Here is an 18,340-nt window from a genome sequence, read left to right as displayed (position 1 = left end):
AATTTCTGCTTTGCCAAAATTGCATCGTTGCTAAGGCTACCCTGAGGGCAATCCAAAAAAACTAGGTCGATCGGGATAAATATTGGTCTCTCAGTTGCCTATTACTGCCAAGGCCGAAGTTTTCAGCATTGTCATGCTTCTCTTTGACATCGTGAGTGGGCACACCAACCTCTCAAGATCAAGGAATGCGCATTGTGTTCATTTGTATATTTAAATTTCTGTGGCTAACATTGTATCTTTGCAGAATCCTCATTGCTTCTTCAAATCCAGGGCATAGTGCATAATATATGTCTTTATATATATCCTTAGCATGCTCATGAAGCATGTGCATGGAAACATTCTCTTTGATTTAGTCATCTGAAGTATTTTCTCTTTTGTATACTTAAGAATTGGTACATGTTCTTGCAAGCGCCTTTAAAAGATATGGATTGTGGAACTCATTGCATGGGAGCAAGAGTAATTATTGATGTACCACATCACGTTGTTCAAAAGTTAAAATAACACTTGAAGAAACAAGGAATGTGATAAGTAATTCATTAATGCTCCAAGAATTAAACATAGCCAATACAAAAGAGAGAGAAGAGGGGGCTTAATGGAATGGAAATTTCTCATAGCCTTTCAAGCATGCAAATCGATTGGCATCCACGATTTTGCCCAATGGGAAAGTGTACATGCTGGGATATCTATGGTGGAGACTGAGGGTGTTTACACACTGGGCCCACCGTGGGCATGCCCAATATGTTCATGGATGGGCAGGATTGCCCGCCCATGGTGGAGATGCATTCAACGGTTGGGCGGCCTTGGGCGCCCATAGTGTGTAAGAGCCGGTCCTCATGGACTGGCATTCCAACAAAAGCGAAGATCGTTGCCTATTTTTGAACCCGCCCCGAATTCTATGGAGAGGCACCATCGGAAAAGAAGCTCCTTTCCAAGGGGCACCTGACCGGGATTGCCCGCTCCGTAGTCTGCATGCCTTTTTGGGTGTGGTTCTAGTTTCCGTCAGTCCCAAAGTAAGCTGCATTCTAGTCTCGCGGTGGCTTGAGCTAGCATGGGGCGTGGAGACCATGGAGGTAAGTGAAAAAAGCTCTGAGCACGCTTGTTCAACGGTTCCAAACACCCTGAGAAGAAGCTCCTAGCTACTACTGGAGGTGATGATGGTTGAGGAACACTAGGCATAATCTCACAAAAGCAACCTGTCGTAGACGGGTCACGCTACTCGTTAGTTTGAGGCTGCAGGAATCAAGGACTACTCGTTAGTTTGAGGCTCCAGGACTACTAATTTAGGTACGACGGCTGATACGTTGTTGCAGTTGCAATATTAGTTGTGGATTGATCTTCAACGCCTTTGCTTTATGTCATCTCTGCATCTGTGATGGATTTTGCTTATCCTGTTCAAGCTCGGATTTGTGAAGAACCATCCATGTGTTGGTCATCAAGTTTGCCGCAAATTTCGCTGTTCAAATTTTTCTTGAACCGAATTGTTCGAGTTTGCTGCAAATTTTGTCCATCGTTTGCAAATTTTGTTGTTCAAGTTCGCTTGAATCGAATTGTTCGAGTTTGCTGCAAATTTTGTGCAGCATCGTCCATCGTTTGGTACGAATTCTGTGAAGAGGTCCATCCTGTTTCTCAATTTGGGGCCGGCTAGCTTTGGCAGCTGGCTGCGTGGGAAAAGGTCTGCTGCTGCAGGGATTGCTCCGCGGATCCGGAACGTCCAAGTTTTCGGGTCTTTCGGACGCGAGAAAACGGGAGCGTATGCCGAGAAAGGAAGGGGGGGGAGCAGGTGCGGGGGTGCGGGCAAGAAGCGAGGTGGCCGGTAAGCTGTGACTCGTGTGGAGGCATATGTCCGTTTTCCGTTTGACGTTGCAGAGAGAGAAAGTTTATCCGGACTCCGGAGCCGTGACCTGGGAGCGCATATCATTGGCAATTTGGCGCTGTTCTGTTTGCTGTGGTTGATTTGGTTTGTGTTTTGTTTGATTGCCGGCCAGCCTGGCCTGATTCAATTCGTGGCCATAACCTGACGGACTTTGCCGGAAAAGCTTCCAGTCTCGCCGGCAGAGGTAAGAAAAACCTTCTCCGTGTACGTTGCAAGGTTGGAGATTGAAAGTAAGGCTAGTGATTGTGTACTCTGGACCTTGACGTACAATAATGATAGTAGTGAGGTGTGCAAATTAATAAATGCAATTCATGTCACATGTCGTGTTTAAGGGTCAAAGTGAACGTAGTGTGGCTGATCTGTACATTCGGCCCACTAGATCAAATTGTTTATTAGGCTTTTTACTGCGGGAATCAAGGACCACTAATTTAGGTACGACGGTTGCAGTTGCAATTTTAGTTGTGGATTGAATTCATTGAAAGATTTGGATCTTCAACACCTTTGCTTTAAGTCATCTCTGCATCTGCCATTGCGCGTGATTTGCCCTGTTCGCTGGTATCGGGAATTCACAGCGCATGCGCCGGATTTGTGAAGAACCGTCGGTCTTTTGGTAGTTCTTGAAACCGAATTTGTTCAAGTTTGCCGCAAATTTCGTTGTTCATAGTTTGCTTCAACCGAATTTGTTCAAGTTTTGCTGCAAATTTTGTGCGGCATCGACGTCCATCGTTTGCAAACTTTGTTGTTCAAGTTCGCTTGAATCGAATTGTGCAAAATGTTGTGCAGAATCGTCGATCGTTTGGTACGAATCCTGTGAAGAGGTCCTGCCTTGTGTTTCTCAATTTGGAAGCGAAACGCGGAGTTGTGGGAAAAGGTCTACGGCTGCAGGGATTGCTCCGAGGATCCTGATCAACGTCCAAGGTTTCGGGCCGTTTCGGACGCGAGAAAACGGGAGAGGATGCCGAGAATGGAAGGGGGAGAAGGTGCGGACCAATCCGGTAAGCTGTGAGTCAAAAATGGTTTGAACTTTGAAAATTTCATGCGAGGGAGGGGCGGAAGAAGCGATAGAATATGCGGGGTTTCGAAACGCGAAAGGAACGCGTAGAAAATTGAAAGGCGAAGGAGGGGTGACGACGTGTTTGGCTCCAAGCCTTCAACACAGATGTCCGTTTTCCGTTTGACGTTGCAGACAAAGAAAGTCTATCCGGAGCCATGACCTGGAAGCGTATATCATTGGCAATTTGGCGCTGTTCTGTTTGCTGTTGTTGATTTCGTCGGTGTTCGATTGCTCGCCCGATTCAATTCGTAGCCATAACTCGACGGACTTTGCCGGAAAAGCTTCCAATCTCGCCGGAAGAGGTAAGATCTTTACCTTTCGCCATAGCCATTTTTCCCGTCTACCTTCCGTCGATTTTGGCTTCACAATTTGCCCGAATTGCAGCAAGTCCTTCCACAGAACCTCCTCCCTGCACCCTGCTACGCATCTTTCGTTTCGCCATAGCCATTTTTCCCGTCTAGGTCCCGTCCATTTGGTAACAATTTGCCGGAATTGCTACAGACGACGGCAGGAGCTTCCAATCTCGCCGGACGAGGTCTGCGGCCCCTCCTTCCTGCACGTTTCAACGCATTTTTCGCTTCGCCATAGCCTTTTTTCGCGTCTAGGTTCCGTCGATTTGGCTTAACAGTTTGCCGGAATTGCAGCAGAAAAAACAATTGCTTCCGTATCCTTCCGTTTCGTTAAGCCATCCTTCTGCCGGAACCGCTTCCGAAAATTTGGCCCAGCACCCGTCAAGATCGTGACTCCTCACCGGTATACCAAACAGGCAAGCCGCTCTCTCTCCTTTCCTTCGTTCGCTTTGCATTCTGTACAATCTTGCTTACATTCCTTGCCATTTCCCGATCTCAATTGCGCAGCATCCAGAGCCTGTCAAACCCTCCATCCCTCAATTCGTCATGGCCGCTATCAAATTCTGAATTCCCTTCCCATAGCAACGCGACCTCCTCCAAACCCTTACTCCACCGCTCTCCCTTGCTCTTTCCCCTCCACGGCCACGGCGGTTTTTATGAGTCGCAGCGGCAACACAGATGAAGTTCCTCGAATACACCCCCCTCGCCAGGTTTGCCGCTTGACCTCTCGCGTTGTTTGGAATTTCTTTTAGCATGCTTCAGTCGCTGTTCTTCGTTTTTACCTGATATAGTCTTGAATTCCTCGTTTTTGTAGAATCAATTCTTTCTTAAGCAGCGTCAATCTCGGAGACAGTCTTCTGAAGGGAGATTTAGAGGCATATTCATGTAAGATCTACCTATTTTCGTGAGAACTTTTCGTTGTCTCTTCGTAAAACGTTCGTGGAAATGTTAATATGAAAGATTTTTTCGTGCTTCTGTTTTGGTTCTGTATTTTCGGGGAACTTACGATTCTCTTGCGCGGAAATACAACTTTCACCCTCTCTCTTGAAATTGCTGAGGGCGTGTATTTGTCACTTGGCACGGCGATGCCTCATAGCGCTCATATTGTCAGAATTGAGCTTGCCTTCCACAATAAGCTTACGCTCTTCTTGCATCCTATTTTGCATGAATGAAAGTTCGGTTTGTGCTGAAAGCAGTTTTGCAGTTGTCGATGTTCATTGCGTGTTTTTATTCCGTTCGCCTCTGTGCTCGTCATATATGGTGAGGTAAGTTTAGAGGCAAATCGTGTGCTGAACTCTAATTTCTGTGCTGATTGGACCTCTAATTTCAAATACAGGCAAAGTCGCAGGAGTGGACAGGAAATTTTCTCGCAGTCTAGAGCAGGAGGTTAGTGTCTATCTGTTGGTGTTCCAGATATGCCGATTTTTGCACAAGGGCACGAATTTCCTGCTTGTTATGTTGCTTCTTTTATTAGATCGGTAGTGACGACAAGGTTTTAACTCATTAGGTACTCGACTCTTTGGCATGCTCACCATCGAATCTGTCAGTGTCTCCGTTAGGGCCTCTTTCTAGTCTCGCCAGGTAATTTTTATCTGCGCGCGCGACACAACCGCTCTTCCTGCCTTTCTTTAAAAGGGAATTGGAAAAAAAGAATTGAGTTTCTTAACCAGCTGGTCTTGAGTTTAGGTGAACTGAAAGACCCTTTCTATGTCATTACAGTCGCAGGACCTTCATTTACCTCATGCTAACTTTGGAATTGGAAAAAATGAACGAATTCCTTAACCAGCTGGTTTTGGTAGACTGACGTATGTCTTTACAGTCGCAGGACGTTCATTTATCTCATCCTAACTTTGAGTCATATGTATCCGGACTACGACTTCAGGTGAAGATGATTTTCAGTTTAGTTCTTAAATAAAGTTGTTTCCTGAGTTCCAGTTATCAAATTCGTTGTTCGGTGAGTTTTACCTGTTTTGTTACTTTCTTTGAAAGTGTTGTCTAGAGAGAAACTGCCTCACGGGTAATGCCAATGTTATCAGCCAGATCACTTGGCAACCCGTTTTAGGAGTCTTGTGGATGGGAAGTGATGTCAAAGGTTGACAAGCAGCTTGAAAACTGCTGCTCTCATATGAGCTGAGAGTTCAAGTCTCTCCATTCCCTATTTTTCCTGGGCAAACGTTGAAACCTTTCATCATGTGCGTTGTGCCCTGAGTCTTTGTGACTAATTATGTAACAGGCTACATTTTTTCCTTTTGATTGTTACAACGTAAATGTTCTTTCAATGCCAATGGATCTGTGAGCAGCATACTGCGTCCAAACCATTTTTCGAAGGAGGATTTTCCTGGTGCAACTAAGTTAAAAATAGAAAATTACCTGCTGGAAGCTGCAAAGGTAAGATCCTTTCTTTTAGATATATCAACAATACATCGATGTGAGCCGTTAATTTTGATGCAGATGTCACCAAATCTACTTTTGAATATTTTCTCAGGTTTGGGCACAAGAGTTCGGAGAAGAAACATCGCTTCTGGAGTGTATATGGGATGCCATCGATGAGGTTGGCTTTTGGTTATGCTTTGTCAAGACTATTGTCTTCTGGCTTCAACCAGGAGCATGTTGTATACCATACTTATTTTGTGACCTGCAGGTAATTGAACTTGAGGATTGCGATGTATATGGCTACCTTCCAGATTTTGAAGGGGATCCTTTTGCCGAAAGAGGCACAATGTAGGTGGTGGTCTTTCGGACAATTGTTGATACACTTTCATTGCTGGATGTAATCGCAAGTTTGAAGTTGCATGTTCTATACATGTTCATGCTAATTCATTGTTTATTGCACAGTTGGTCATTCCGCTACTTTTTTTATAATCGGAAGCTGAAGCGGATCCTGTTGTTTAGCTGTCGGTGTTTGAGGTAAGATTCTGGAAATTTTACTGACTACTGTCCTTCTAGTCTATATAGACATGCAATGTTTTCATGACGTCATTCACTTTTAACACGGTTCTGCAATGGTGTATTACAGCAAGCTTGCAATGGATGAAGATTCATTAGATGAGGTGTTCAGTGATGAGGAGGCGGATTATCTGCTGGGGATGGATATTGAATGACAGCTGTGTACAGAATGCTCTGTAGTGTGTGGGGACATGTACAGCTGTTTGACTGTGTCTTTTGTATAGTGCAAATGACTGGTTATGGTTTCCTGCTCATTGTGCATTAGTTGTAGGAACACTGGCTGGACCCTTGGCTTGTAGCATGATCAGGTCACCTGCCTTCTGTAACAAAGTGTTCGAGAAGGTTAACCACTGATTAGTTATGGCAACTTGGGCCTTAAAAATATGTTTTATATTGCAAGTAACTTTGCTGTGTAATTTTTTCTACCTCTCTGCTTTGTGTTTTAATTGCTTTTTGTATGTTTTATCTGCAATAAGTATCCCATTTGGAAGCATCAGGAACTGGTGGCATACACTTTTGAGTGTATGCATGCTGTGGTTAGTTTAAATTTTAATCAGGAAGGGACCCAGCTGCACAGTTTAATCTGTCTTTACCTCAAAGGAGGAATCTTTGTTAATTAGGCAGTTGGGCATTAGAACTAACCGTTTCTGCTGACAGCTATCAAAATTGCTCTTTAGGTTTTTTGTGCAAGCAGTCCGTTCAAGTGCTTCCAAAAAAGAATCTGGAAAAAAAAGAGGGAAAAAAAGGAAAGTAGAGGAGTATGTCGCCCGAATATGACGTTGTTGGAGTAGAAGAGCCTCCAAAAATCAGCTTGAAGAAAGCTATCCGTTTGCTGGAGTTATGAGGGAAATAGTGCAGAAATAAGAGGGGTAGAAGAGGACTAGAGGCTTGATAAGTTGTTGAGGGCTTGATGATTTATTTAGATAAGCTCTCCTTCTCTTATCAATGAAAAAAACTGCACTTATCTTCTTCTTCCACGTTTTCCCTGTGATGAGTGATAAGCGTGTTCGGACCCGCTTCTGTGGTCAGTTTCAGCCTGAACAGACCGGGGAATTGGATTCAGAGCCTCTGAAAACCCCAAAGCCGACTCTAGAAGCAAATTTGTCTCGTTGAATTTTTCATGGCTTGATCTTCTTCTTGCTCGGCCGTCCGTTGTCACAGGAAGAGTTACTTGCAGCAATTTCTTTCCGTTACGCCGTTTGGAGAGGCTTGGAGGGCTTATGCAATGGAGCAAAGAGCAATTGGAGTGGGGTAGAGAGTATGAGAGCAAGAGGTGCGTCGCAACGATCATACAGAGAGGAGATTCTCCTCTTTTCTTTTTCTTCAAAGAGATGACTTTGATTAAGAAGATAAGGGCCTCTCAAAATTTGACTCACAAATACCACTCTCCCAAGTATTATTTGAACTCCTTTTGGAGATCTGAGACGACGGTTGCTTCAGCTCTCTTCCCAACACTCCTTTGGAGCAATACTTTCCAATCTCAAGTCCTTGAGGAGCGTAGCAAGTGCTTTGATACCATTGAAACGTGAATAAAAATTCTAACACATACAATAGCATCAAAAATTGACTATGCATGGAAACTCATGAAAAGACAAGAGGCAATCATTGGGTAGAATCTCCCCCCTCGAGGTGTGTGGCTCGTGATCCCACACCACGAGTATTTATAATATTGAAATAAGAGCATGAGCCATTGATACAAAGTCACGGGTTCATCTCTTAAACATTCCTTTTTCATACTTTTCTCTTGAGCATCCTTTTATCATACTTTTCTCTTTGTCTCAAGTACTCATGCAAAATTACATGCCAAAAGTGGAAGGCTTGTAAGCACTCTCATTTATAAAAAATGTAATGACCCTTGGTCATTTAATACATTAGATAGCACTAGCATAAAACCATGGCATTTAGCCTTTATTTCCTTGAGCTTGTTTACTCCCATCTGTCCGTGTCATTTCCTATACTCAATAAACCAATCCACCATTAGTGAAATACTTATCGCAATGATATACATCAAATGATTAGTCAACCATCTAAGTAATGGTCTTTACAAATGACTACCCATTAATGTGAGTATTTCTAAATGGCATCACCCATGATACTTAATGGCACACGTGTAAAGTGTCTCTGACTAAACCAAAGTATTAAATAGAACTCCTGCCACGTCTAGTGCGAGATCCTATAAATACTTTGTCATTTCGAACAAGAGCTTTGAGAAATACTTTCTCGTAACAATATATGTATGTGTGTATACATACATGTATATGTATATGTATACGTATATGTATGTATGTATGTATGTATGTATGCATGTACAGACACAAACACACACACACACACACACACACACATATGTATATATATGTATGTGTGTGAATATGTGTATATGCACACACACATATATATACATGCACATATATAAATAGTCATCGAAGGGATGTCTAAAAGAACACAATGATACAAAATAAATTTTTATAGTCTCCAAGTTATTTCACTATCTCATTGAGCATTCCTAGTCATAACGTCAAGTTTGAAACGCCCATACCACGGGAGAGAGAATAAAAATTCCATCTAACTCTCATCTAAAGGATACAAAAAAACAACCCAAAATTTTACACACAACCACTAGTAAGAAAATATCCCAAGGGAGACAAATCCTCAAAATATAAAAGCAAATATGACCTTGCATGAAGAAAATAAAACCATATTTTTCATCCATCTCTTAAAAATATAATAAAACCAAAAGCAATATTTTATTAAAGGGTTGGTTAGACCCACAAAAAAGGAAGAGACCCTATACAAAACTTGTTCTAACGCATGGGTTAGCTGCCCTGGGCCTACGCTGAGATCAACAGAGCTAAACGCTTCTACATGAGGCAAGATCTAATTCCAACAAGGCTCTACTATTCAGGGACTCATTCCTATGAGTAAATAGGCTCAGATATCTGAGATTCACCTTTACCCGAAACATGATTGCCGCTTCCGTAAATCCCACTACTATTTGTTGTGGGAAGGCAGCTGAGTTCCTTATCTGCCATACGGCCATATTCACTGACACCCTAGCATACGACCAAACTGTTGCCAAGGTAGAAGGCATCCCCTTCAAGTCGTCAGCCAGCGCCTTGCATGATTTTGAGCCCAAGAAGAATTTTCACATCAATCCCACATTATGCACTACGGCCTCAAGCTTCCTCCATGCTTCTTTTGTTACTGTGTAGTCCCACATTAAGTGGCGTATCACCTTCTTGCACAACAGGCAAACATGCAAAATAGGAAGAAATTTGGAGATTTTCCCCCTGACCAGCAACCATTGGTGCGGAAATTTCCATAACAGAAAGCAAGCTTTCCTTGCTTTACACCCCTTCTAGATGTCTTGGAACTTGCCATGCCACCACAGGACTGCACGCCTCAATGCCCATTTTTGGATCAAGTCTTGTGCTAACCCTTGGGGGTAATAGATGTTGATAAACCGATTTGGTTGTAATCTTCCTGAGACACATTGCTCCCAAGATCCATTGATTAACTCTCCAATTGGAGGAAATTATCGTGTTGGCTCGGGCTAGTTCTCCGGCACCTTTTCCATTATCGTTTTCATTAGATCTAGCTTTGCTTGTGAGAAGGAAAATTGGACACAGATCTGAGAAATCGGGCACTAATCTGTCTTTGTATCATTCCACAAATCATTACAACAAAACGAATTCCCTTCCTGTACTCCTATGGTGCAAGGCGAACACTTCTCCTTCACTCTTGAAAGCCATACTCTATCACACACTTTTAGCCAGACTAGCGTCCCCCCTTAACCCTTTACGGCCGTTCCATATCAGCCTCCCAATGAATTCCTTCTATGCTCTCACTAATTTTGAGACAAGCTAGAACCCATGACTTTTAAGGGGAACTATGACATCAGTTTATCATACCTGCTCTTGTATGGCCAATTCCTCGTAGCATTACTCCTACCTTTTTGAATGAACCCTTTGGTGACCTCGACACAAGGGGCGCTGGATTCAAACATGCTTGGTAGCCACTTACAAGTGAGTGAGACACTCCTCAAGGTTATATTCAGGAGTCCTAGTCCACCCAATTGCTTTGGGGCTTTCATTTCTTCCGAGGGGATCACATGCATTCTCCTTCTACCTGGTTCTTCGACCTAGAGAAAAGACTCGAAGAGCCTCTCGATCTTGAGCCAATGAGTCTTTTTAAAGTTCCATACCATGGTAGTGAACGTTGTCAAGGCGTGTTGAGGATGGTGAAAATTGCACCATCTACATAGGGTGTAGGGGAAAACCTTAACCCTAACCCTAAGGGGTCCACACATGTATATCTTCATGTTCATGTTCAATACAACTTAGAGTACATGTAGCTATATCGTGTGCACTCCTCTCTCTCTCCCTCTCTCATTTCTGCTATCATGGTATCAGAGCTAGAGAGCCGCTTTGACCTCAATTGCTAGCCTCACAATCAGGTAATGGCTCCTCTATTAGCAAAACGGTGGCATCAACTCCACAGTCAATGCCTCATGAGATCTTCATTGACGAACTGCTCCCTCCATGCTTGTGGATTTGTGGTTTTGGAGAATCTGGAGCGCATCTGCATACCATCAACTCTCACGAGAATAAAGCACCTTCGGCCATTTGTTCAACATAACAGCAAATTGGCCCCACGTCCATTAAGAGTAGCCTCAACGACCTCTTCAACAACACACATCCATGCTCTCCATGGACACGACATCTCCCTTGTCTCCAGCTACGACTCTTCAAACGATAGTAACTCATAGTTCCTCTGATATCACGATAGGTCCAGCAACGAGAAGTCTTCCACCCTTCACTCAATGATCTATAGTGCCTCCTATGCTTAGCCATGAGCTCCTAGCACTCGTGACCATACTCCACACTCCTTCGCCATACTCCGTAGCTCCCATGATCGCTCAATCCCACAACAGACTTCATTTCTCTGCAAAATCCAAGGTCTAGACCCCAAGCCACGTGGAAATGCCACATGGTAGATAAGCTATTAACATAGTTGATAAACTAACCAAGATTCAGTTAGTTCGGGTTGGTTCATAGTTGGCCATGTGGTAATCACTCCCATAACCCCGATCAACCTAACCTGGGTGAAGATAACCTTGGATCCAGCAAGTGGATAGGGCTAGTTAACCAATTGACATGTGCCAACCTTGTCTAGATGCCATGTCATCATTAGTCTTATCATGTGCCACATCAACCTACCACATAGGCATGCCACATCATCTACCATGTCAACAACCCCACCTTGCAATGTCAGTATGCCCAATCAGCATTCCACATGGCAGAGCCTCCTTTTATGCACAATTGCCTCTTCACAGGCACAGTTGCTTTCATGTGACACATAGTGCCATGTCATCATAGAGCCACATCATCATTTTGATCACTCTCTTGAGATAAAAAATTGGCCATCCTTTCGAGAGCCATAACTTTTGATCCAGGGGGAATTTCATGGTGCTCCAAATAGCAAAAATGCTCAGCAGCTCATGCTCTACGCATGGAGCACCTCAGATCTACCATCTAAAATTTCCACACGCTAGAATCATCAAATCCTCTTCATCGAAACCACCTCCTGATCCATTGCAGCATACCTAGCACTTAAAACTAATTAAGATAAAATTCATTTGCTATATTTTGCGCATTGACGTGTAGTTTAGCTATAGACTAGCACCACGATAGAGGAGATTCAACTCCACTAAGCCAAGTCAGCCATTGCCACATTGCCTAATTAGTTCCCACTGGCTTTTGCCCCACCGGATCTATCATCGGTGTACACACTCATACACTTTGTCTCTTGGCATTTGGCACTTCAGCACCTCAGTGTGACACTTGGTAGAGTTATCCCTCTCTTGGATTGATGACTATTGCATTCTTCTTGCACACACATATGCCACCCATGTATAGTCACATTTTAAAACTATTTTTGGCATTGGTTCCTGTACACATACATGAACCTTGTATAACCTCTTGGCTACTCCCGACATTCAATTGTCATTATTATGTTATAGGCTTGCTCCTTGGCACACAGGTGTTCTCACATGTCTTGGTTTTTACCATTAAAAGAGAACCTTCTTCAACCATTTAGTGCCACAGGGTATGTACCAGTGTATGATACCGACTTGAGCCTTATTGGTCTTGAGAGATCAGATGCACATGCTTCACATGTTAGCATGGATCATCTCGTAGCTTTTGATCATGTGGCGAAACTCTCGGTAAGCCCTCAACATGAGACACATTCGGCAGTAAGCTCTCAATATGAGGCAAATATGATGGTAAGTTCTCAGTACGAGGCTATCCCATCGACATCAACACAATGTGATTCCAGTGATGTACAACCATCACATTCATGCATGGATACGACTCCATCTATTGGCACACCAGATGTGGACATGTAGCAGGAGTTCACTTATGATCATGCAGTTATTCAGCAGGTAAGTCCTCAATATGGGGCACTCACATCTTCTGCCACATGTAGAGATATATGCCACAACACATACAACTCTTCAGGTTATTTCATTTTAGCATCGATCCCTGATGCTTTCACCTCTATCACAAAGCATACCTTGGACACAATTCCCTTCAGTAGTTCAGATCGACAGATTAGTCTATGGGACATTCTAGCATCAACTCAGTCATGCCGCGTTGCACCACACTGGGATCCAGTGATCACCACCACCTCCGTTCAACAGATCATTCCTCAACATGAGGATACTTATGCATCAGTGCGGTCCTACCCTAGTGTAGTGGACACTATCAAGTTCAGCCATAGTGCAACCTGGGGAGACTCAGTGTTTCATCATGCACTTATGGCTGTGTATACGGTCCATACTTGATGATCAGTGGTTGGATCCACGACTTCAGATTGGTTCCTACATTAGCATTCGGCACCTCATATGCCTCAAGGACATCTTGTATTTCAGGCTTCTAGACCTTTATAATATCGCCTCATTCTTGACAAGCCTATGATAGATGGAGGACAGATGTTACATCCTACGCCAATGGATGTTTAGCCATGCACACATCATATTACCTTAAGCTCATGACAGTTAAGCATACAAGTTTGACAAGTTGTTGTACCTTGTCATTTGTATGGGCCTCTTCTTCTCACCAGAGTAGTGTATCATACTTGCACCTTCGACCCCAGATTTTCAGCCCCAAGATCACTTTGTCCATACTGGCTATGCGGTCTTCTTCGACCCCACATCATTCAACAGAGATTATACAAGTGCAGCATACATCCGACATTGCTGTAAGTTCTTTTGGGTTGGTGACACCCTCGTATATCACAACCTACCAGTCCAGCATACATCCGACATTATTGTAAGTTCTTTTGGGTTGGTGACACCCTCGTATATCACAACCTACTGGATCACATGTCCATCACTAAATCGACTAGCCTCACATCTCGATGCCTCTTCTTCAGAGCAGCTAAACATTCTATGATGACACATGACATGTTCAGCATGCAGTCATACACACAGTTCTTGATGTAGTCATAATTTGATCGACCAGTCTTTGATTCAGGTGTACTTTACTTTTTGCACATTTCCTTCCTCTTCCTTTCGGCCTATCTTTTGGGTTTTATTCCCAAAGGCAAAGGATGACCCACAACTTAAGAGGGGGAAATCCACATTATGTACATGATCGTAAGTTGAACTCATTGTAAATGCTTCCACTTCGTAGTCGCTATGCTCACATCTGCACATACTACTCTAATTTCTTTTCACTTTTGGATGCTATCATATGCACCAAACAAAATACACAAAAAGCTCTTGTATATAAACGCTCTACTTACCCAGTACAATTTAGGAGGGGGTGTTGAGGATGGTGTAAATTGCACCATCTACATAGGGCATCGAGGGAAACCTTAACCCTTTCCCCTAACCCTAGCCCTAATCTTAAGGGGTTCACACATGTATAGCTTCATGTTCATGTTCAATACAACTTAGTGTATAGGTAGCTACATGGTGTGCACGTCTCTCTCTCTCTCTCTCTCTCTCTATATATATATATATATATATATATATATATCTCCCTCTCTCACTTTCGCTATCAAGGCCACTAGGATATGCTGGATAACCGGCACCCTGGCATTCCAGCCAAGCGAGATTCCATGCCATTTCTGTAGTTTTGCTTTGATCTTCTCCGCAAACCACTTGAATTTTTGATAAAGGGAAATTTTAATTTTGAGAGGTGCCTTTAGATACCTAATCGCCTATCCTCTTGGAGTCACATGTATGCCAAGGTTAGTTAGCCAGTTTGGGGGAGGGTCGTAGCCACATCTCAGGATGAACAACTTTGACCAGTTGGACTTGGAGCCTGAAATTTCACAAAAGGCATCAAACACTTTCATAGTGTTTTCCACGCTAGCTTGATCCTCCAATGAGACCGAAATAGTGTCATTGGCGAACAACTGCAGATTCATCAGCCTTCTTGACCACAGTATTAAACCCTAGATTCTTCCCTCAATTTCTTTCTTCATAGTGTGCATTAGGGATACAGTTCCTATGGTGAACAAAAGGGGTGCAAACGAGCAACCCTGGCGGATCGACCTGCTGAAGAGAGAACTGACCAACCGCACCTCCATTGACACATAGTGCTGAAGAAGCACTGCCAAATAGGCACCTCACCATATCGCAAAACCCAGCCCCAAATCCTAAAACATATAGCATTGCCAATAGATAGTCCCATCTAATTCGATCGTATGCTTTGTCAAAATCGACCCCAATTAGCACCACCCGCTGATCGAACTCAGTTGCTGGGCCCAGACTAGCCACCACATTGAGAATGAAAGATGTCCCTACCTTTGATGAACCCGCTTTGCTCATGATCCACAACTTCAGTGCATGCCTCCCTCACCCTCATTGCAAGAGCCTTGGCTATAAGCATATAAGACATGTTCAGCATGGTGATAAGACGCTAGTCCCCCACCTTGAGGCATGTCGGATGTTTGGGGAATAGTTTCACCAATCCCACATTCACATCCTCGAAAAGGGAACCCTTTGAGACTGCAACATTCACCATTGCCACTAGGTCATGGCCAACCAAATCGTAGAATTCTTTGTAAAATTCTGTGGTGAGACCATCAGGTCCTAGTGATTTATCATTTTCAATTTTGTTGAGTTCTTCCTCCAGTTCATCTATCATAAATGGGTAGGCTAGCATCTTTCTATGGAATTCAGAGACCCTAGCTAGAAGTCTCTTTACAAACTCATCGAACTTGGTTTTCCAGCTATCATTGTGAACTGCTTACTCACTAACACTGGCCCCCAATTCTTCACGGAAGTAACTTAACTTTAAAGTGTAAGGAAGAGCGAGAGTCTATAGACAGAGTTCAAGACATATATGGCAACATAGCACATGTATACATCACATTTTACATGTCTAACAAGTTTATACTTCTCCTACATTTTCATTTGGACTAAGCATCAATTATAGGGATCAATAACCATAGCAAAATTTGGTGGAACCACCATCCACTCCAATACCAAAGATAGGATAACAAAACCAAAAGTGCTGAAAATCGATCAAAATTTGACAATAAGATTTCTTCCTTTTTAAGGAAATTGTTAAGTGAATAAAAGATAAATACTGGGATTGATCTCCTAAGAGACTTAAGCAATATAACAAAACATGCTAAGCTTGAGTCTAACTCCTACGCTACGTGTAGCAAACCATAAATGCCCTTGATGATGCTGGTAAGGCTAGAGCCTCCATACCTTTTAAAGTTGTTGGCTAGTTGCTTGGACACCAAGCCTTGTATCAGCTTAGCAACTTGCACATCCAACCTTGTACCTTGGGGGTTGAGGGCAACTCTATTTTGAGAGCTTTATATGAAACATGATGCTTCCCATGATTTTTTGCCAAAATTTTCTTTTATGTTGACTATCTATAGGTGTCACTAACTCACTCTAGCTCCTACCTCTAACTCATATCCATATTGAGCCAATATCTAGAGTAAACCATCGTAGTTGTGCTTTGATCCCATTATGCCATTACCAACATTTACCTGGAGAATTGAATTAGTGGGACACTATTGCCTTGACAATTGAATTAGTGGGGCACTCACTATTGCAGTGACAATTGAATAGTGGGACACTTATTTGGTGATTCTTTATATCAAATCTTGACTATGGCCTTGACAACAATTGAATTAGTGGGACACTCATTTGGTGATTGCTTTCTGTCATGACATGATTATTTGTATTAGATCCTAGTGGATCATTCTAGGGAATCTGGTGATTACCCTATTGGTCAATTGGATATAATAAAATATGCACATGCATTAGGTCCTAGGATGGTTAGGAAAGGGTTGGGTATGCATTAATCAATGGTAGGCATAAAGAGTCATAGGCTAAGGGTAGAATAATGGGGCATACCCAAGGGATGTGATCCCAAAAGGCATGAGGGGTTGTACTCTCTTCCATCATTCATGGTGTGTGAGTATGAATAATTTGTATGCATATGGATTTGTGGCTTGTACTGAGAATTTAGAGGAAGTCTAGCAAAAAACACTCACGTGGGCACTCTTTCCACCCCATTTGGAGGGCCAATATTTCATTGAAGTTCATGACAAGTGGTATCAGAGCCTTGATCCTCTGCCTGTGTGAACCTCCATGTCAAAGCTATTGCATGGGTTGACATCAGCGTGACCATCAAGAGCAGAACCAGGGGGTCCCTCCTTCCATATTCCTCGTTATATATATTTTTCTCTCTCTACTTCACGTCACACAGTCTGCATCTCTCTCTCTGTCTTCTGTGTGGCAGTCATACCTCCCACCAAATGAAAAGTAGCCAGTCGAGTACTCCACCATTGTACCCTCAGCCACTGAGTGGCCACATGGCATGCGCCACTGATTCTACCCTCTACACCCTTTACTTCTCCCCGTAGCCCGTGCTCAAGCAGTCGTTGGCTGTAGCAAGTAGCCCTAGTGGCACACGCTGTCATGCCCAGTAGTGCAGCGAGCACATGCCCCCCATGCCTTTTAATAACCCCTCCCCACAAGAGTAGCCATCGCCTCATTAAGGGCTGCAGCATGTGCTTGATGATGTATCCAAGGTATTACATGGGATACACAATTTGTGAGGTCCTAACCTCCATCGAAAGGGGACTAGTACTTAATGGTGCACTCAGTCTGAACGTGAAGTAGCATGCATAGGTCACTAGCATTGCATTTTCCTTATCACTTATGACATGGAGTTTGCATAATCTATCTAAATTGCATTATGATTGAGCATGGAGTATGCATTGACTTTACTGATCTAACCCCACTATGGCACCTATTCCTAGGTGATGATGTGCAATTACTTGATTAGCTTAGGTTTTCCATAAAGTGAAAAGAGGCTTGTTATTTCTTAAGTGATGGTGAGTAGTCATGGAGTGGATTGGAGTATCCTAAATGTTAAAGAGTAAGGGACAATGTGTGAGTTGTGGGTAATGATGGAGTATTGACATCAAACAAGTAATATATGGGATTTTACACTTTCACTCACATTGCCTTGTGGTAGTAGTCTATAAGGGCATATCTAGTAGTGGATTTTGTGAAGATGGGTTGATTCTCATTTTTATGCACCATTTGCACTCTATGAATATAATAATTTCTCACTGCACTCCATTTCACTCAATTGCACATGTAGTATCACTTAAATTGTGAACTCACAACATTATGAACATGCATTATTGTGGATAAGTGCACATGATCAGATCTAATTTCGTGATCGTCTCCTTGCAAAGCCTTTTGGAATGTCCAAGTGTGATGGCTTTGTGAACTCACAACATTATGAACATGCATTATTGTGGATATATACACATGATCAGATCTAATTTAGTGATGTTGTCCTTGCAAAGCCTTTTGGAATGTCCAAGTGTGATGGCCTTTTGGATATCGTTAAGTTAAGATAATTGTTAGTTCTTATTTCATTCGAGATATGGAACAAGAGACATGATCTTGTTTATGAAAGAAGGTCTAGGCTTGGAATCCAAATTCTATCGGTATGATTTTTGGGGGAATTCTACTTAGGTATCCAAGGTAGCCTAAGATCTTACAAGGTCATAAGGTCTAACAAAGGTAGTCTAGGATTTAGTAATGTTCCAAGGTCCCAA

General features: G+C 42.9%; 2 protein-coding genes across 5 annotated transcripts; both read left to right on the top strand.

Annotated features, from left to right (window-relative positions):
• Positions 1 to 995: 995 nt before the first annotated feature.
• LOC147882627 (uncharacterized) lies at positions 996 to 3,921 on the top strand. 4 transcript variants are annotated; one of them, XM_087400915.1, is made up of 7 exons: positions 996 to 1,284; positions 1,578 to 1,612; positions 2,692 to 2,868; positions 3,180 to 3,229; positions 3,429 to 3,462; positions 3,572 to 3,693; positions 3,785 to 3,921. In XM_087400915.1, exons 3-7 carry the CDS (start codon positions 2,829 to 2,831, stop codon positions 3,842 to 3,844), a joined length of 306 nt encoding a protein of 101 aa, XP_087257041.1. In that variant the 5' UTR covers positions 996 to 1,284; positions 1,578 to 1,612; positions 2,692 to 2,828; the 3' UTR covers positions 3,845 to 3,921. The 4 variants fall into 4 exon arrangements, with proteins under 4 accessions (XP_087257041.1, XP_087257040.1, XP_087257039.1 ...); XM_087400914.1 differs by lacking the exons at positions 996 to 1,284; positions 1,578 to 1,612 and adding an exon at positions 1,971 to 2,057 and having other exon boundaries at positions 2,657 to 2,868; XM_087400913.1 differs by lacking the exons at positions 996 to 1,284; positions 1,578 to 1,612 and adding an exon at positions 2,084 to 2,483 and having other exon boundaries at positions 2,657 to 2,868.
• On the top strand, positions 3,849 to 6,575 carry LOC147882626 (transcription regulator). The gene is made up of 10 exons (XM_087400912.1): positions 3,849 to 3,987; positions 4,092 to 4,162; positions 4,614 to 4,663; positions 4,785 to 4,858; positions 5,097 to 5,159; positions 5,578 to 5,665; positions 5,763 to 5,828; positions 5,919 to 5,998; positions 6,113 to 6,184; positions 6,294 to 6,575. Exons 1-10 carry the CDS (start codon positions 3,956 to 3,958, stop codon positions 6,376 to 6,378), a joined length of 681 nt encoding a protein of 226 aa, XP_087257038.1. The 5' UTR covers positions 3,849 to 3,955; the 3' UTR covers positions 6,379 to 6,575.
• The last annotated feature ends 11,765 nt before the right edge of the window (positions 6,576 to 18,340 follow it).

The sequence above is a fragment of the Dipteris shenzhenensis genome, chromosome 29 (assembly GCF_047967505.1).
Source record: "Dipteris shenzhenensis isolate YYH24624 ecotype China chromosome 29, Dip_SZ_1.0, whole genome shotgun sequence".
In the NCBI taxonomy this organism is placed as follows: Eukaryota; Viridiplantae; Streptophyta; class Polypodiopsida; order Gleicheniales; family Dipteridaceae; genus Dipteris; species Dipteris shenzhenensis.
Note: the sequence above shows the minus strand (reverse complement) of the source record. Positions and strands in the feature narration are given on the sequence as shown.